At 45.4% G+C, this 3047-nt stretch overlaps 1 protein-coding gene across 1 annotated transcript in view; it reads left to right on the forward strand.

Annotated features, from left to right (window-relative positions):
* The window catches only part of T265_08155 (hypothetical protein), a gene marked incomplete at both ends in the record, with an annotated part of 34093 nt that overhangs the window by 10361 nt on the left and 20685 nt on the right, over nt 1–3047 (forward strand). Inside the window, one exon of the mRNA XM_009173875.1 lies at nt 1275–1393. Within this exon, the coding sequence (XP_009172139.1) occupies nt 1275–1393 (119 nt within the window). The remainder of the gene's footprint in view (nt 1–1274; nt 1394–3047) is intronic.

A 3047-nucleotide genomic window follows, 5' to 3' on the forward strand; every position in this document is an offset into this window, starting at 1 on the left:
CCAGTGCTTCCTTTGGTGTGGAATCACCGGAATAATTACGCCAGAACAGGGACACGGCTATGAACAAAAAACCTAAATATTCTAATAAAAAAGGCTTCAGGTTGATTCAACGTATGCGGTCTCATCCCGTGTTAATGTCGTCAGTTGTACAGGGACGTTATCCCGGATGGGACGCAATTTGCTCAGTGCTGGGTTTACTTGTGAACACATGGAATAGAACAGAAAAATCAATACAGCAAGGGAACCAATCACGGGGCCGCGTACTCGCAGAGTGGGCTCAGAAACGACCACACACATCAGACATTATCGTGAGCTGATTGGCTACACGAACCTCGCACGTCTTTTCGCCTTAAAAACACGAATTGTTCGATTAGGAGCGATGATTGGCTGTAGTTTGCTCGATAGGTAACTTGGAGCGTAAGGACCGCCGCACCTGGAGTTATGTAGAAGGGACGCTATCAGTCAAATCAGGGTGGGAATGTGAGATGGTACTGTTAGGTAACTTTATAGGATACGCATAGAGCTGATAAGACGTGTTCATGTGAATTCCTCAGTTTTAACGTTCTACAATACATTCTCGGTACGTTGGACGACCTTCCTAGAACACGGGCGTTGGGAGTGAAGAGCCGTGATACTGCTTCATGTCGTCTCTCCACTATGTTTTACTGGCCACATTAATTTGGGGGAAACGCGTGCGTTTCTAAAACAGAACTTCGCCTTGGGATTGTAACTGGGTACCGAGTTACCAGGTTCCGTCCGATGTGAGCGCAAAAAACTGTGCGGGTTTTCTTTGACAATCCCTCTACTTCGAAGCTTCAGAGACTCTTGTTTCTGAGCTATCAACAAGCTCTTAAGCCTGACCGTTGGATTGCGGATGGATGGTGATTTCGTTGAGAAGCGAAGAAATTTGAAAAAACTCATGATTTGTAGACTGAGCTCCATGTTCTGTCACCAGAAGCCTCGGAAGTGAAACTACGTGTGGTCGGAGCCAACCTAACCTCAAAACATTCCCAATATTGACCACAACAGCAGAAGCCCTTTCATTAGACTAGCAAACTGAGCTTTAGCAATGGAAATGAGTGGGATTTCACCAGGAATCAGGCATGTATCTATCAGTCAACTTGTCCTGGATGCATAATCTATTGAGTCATGGAGACACTTTGTTCTACTATACAAATATCACGCTTTGTAAGCGATGCTGACTGGTGGGATCAACCAGTACGCATTTAATCCGCAGTGGATGTTACTCCCTGCCTTTTTTTCTTTCCTTTCAGGCCACCCATCATTTTCTTATCCTGCCGAAGAAACCTATTCGACGCCTGACAGACGTCGGTACCACGGACTTGTCGCTGTTGCAATCGATGCACAGGGCGGCCGAATCATTAGCGCTTGAGTAAATATTGAGTTGATACCTTCCTTATTCTCTCATAACCATCACAGTAGCTCGCACTGGTAGATAGTTCGTAGGCGAATTTTTCTTGTTCAAGTGTGGGGTAGTGGTTGACTGCCCATTTCAGCCCTTAGACTACTTATGAGTAGTTACGGGACTCGTTGATTTGCATCTGGTTTGAAGATTAGTGTGGAACACTGCACTGAAGGCTCGCTCTTGTCAGCATTCATTATTCCCATAGTATATCCTTGACCTCACGGGACTCCGGTCACCTGACTTGTAGCAGAAAGTCGTGATGACCAGTTGTCCAGAGGTGCACGCTGGTCATGTCTGATTTATCGCGTCCGACTAATGTCCCTTGAACTCTGTTGTGTCAGTCAATGGACGTTGGTTACTAGGTTTATGTTAGGTCTGTTAGGCCTCCCTTACCTCTCAAGGTGTTTCTGGTTCATTTGGACCGGAGCACAACAGCAAGGTACACTAAGAATGAAGCGGAAACGTCTTGCTGCTGGGGCATGTTTACCTGATCCGCGAAACCCTAGCCGAATGGTGAAGTCAACTTGGCAAGACCGTTCTAGCATTCATTCAGTATGAATTGAATTTTTGATATATGAAGTGGCGGACGTGCGTTCCGAATGACAGAGATTGATCGCATGAAATAGTTCCCTCGTGGTACTGAATGCGAAAAACTGCTCTCTTAGTTTCTCGACCGAAGAAATTCACAAATTTAGTGCAGTTCTTTTAAAAGAGAGAAATCACCGGGTTCAGGGGACAATGACGATTCAGCTCCTTGTTTTAAATCCGCGCCTGAAATAACGGTTGTGACAAGCACGTGAAATCGGTGACAAACTCTGAATTCGGCTTATGTGGCGCGCCCTACTTATCTGTCTCTCTCTACATCTCGCTTGCTTCCGTTACTCCAGATGAGGAGCGTCAAAGTTCATCAGGAGTTATGAACTGAAACAACAAACAGTAGAAAGTGATACTGTCTCGTCGATCAGACTTCGATGACCGTCATAAGCGAGAAGTTCAGCTGGATTCAATTGAGTCCCCTGTCCAAACCAAATTCGTGTGCAAATGAGAGTAGTTGTCGGAATCTGTCCAACTGGTGTCCAAGAATAACTTAGGGCTTCCGCCTACATGCTGAGCTTCAAGAAGGGCGTAACCGTTCGTTCAAAAAGTTTTCAGCAACCTTATGAGTAGTGTGTTGCGTATAGGCAAAGGTTTTCAAATTTCACTACGCGGACGACTGAAACAGTAAAACAGGGAAACAGGTAGTCTGATGAAGTAGTCTTTTTTGTTTTGCTAAGAAAGGGGAAGGAGTTCTTGCATAACGGCGCAAAGTAATTTCGAGAAATACACTCATTTTCAAATCAATTTGGTTTCCACCAGACACTCAACTGAACCTCTCGTTTATGATATTCTACAACTGAATGTGCTGCACACAGGCCGCCTCATAATTCAGTTGGCACGATATTCGAGATATCGCAGTATATTTTCATGAAGGAAACTACTCACAAGGTTGCTGAAAACTCTTCGACAGCCCTTCTTGGGGCTCATCAGGTTCAAGTAGAACATAAGGTTGACGGAAACTCGGGAACTGCACCTACCTGATGAGCCCCAAGAATGGCGAAACCGGTCGTGGGCTGTCGAAGAG

Source organism: Opisthorchis viverrini, assembly GCF_000715545.1.
Source record: "Opisthorchis viverrini unplaced genomic scaffold opera_v5_204, whole genome shotgun sequence".
In the NCBI taxonomy this organism is placed as follows: domain Eukaryota; kingdom Metazoa; phylum Platyhelminthes; class Trematoda; order Opisthorchiida; family Opisthorchiidae; genus Opisthorchis; species Opisthorchis viverrini.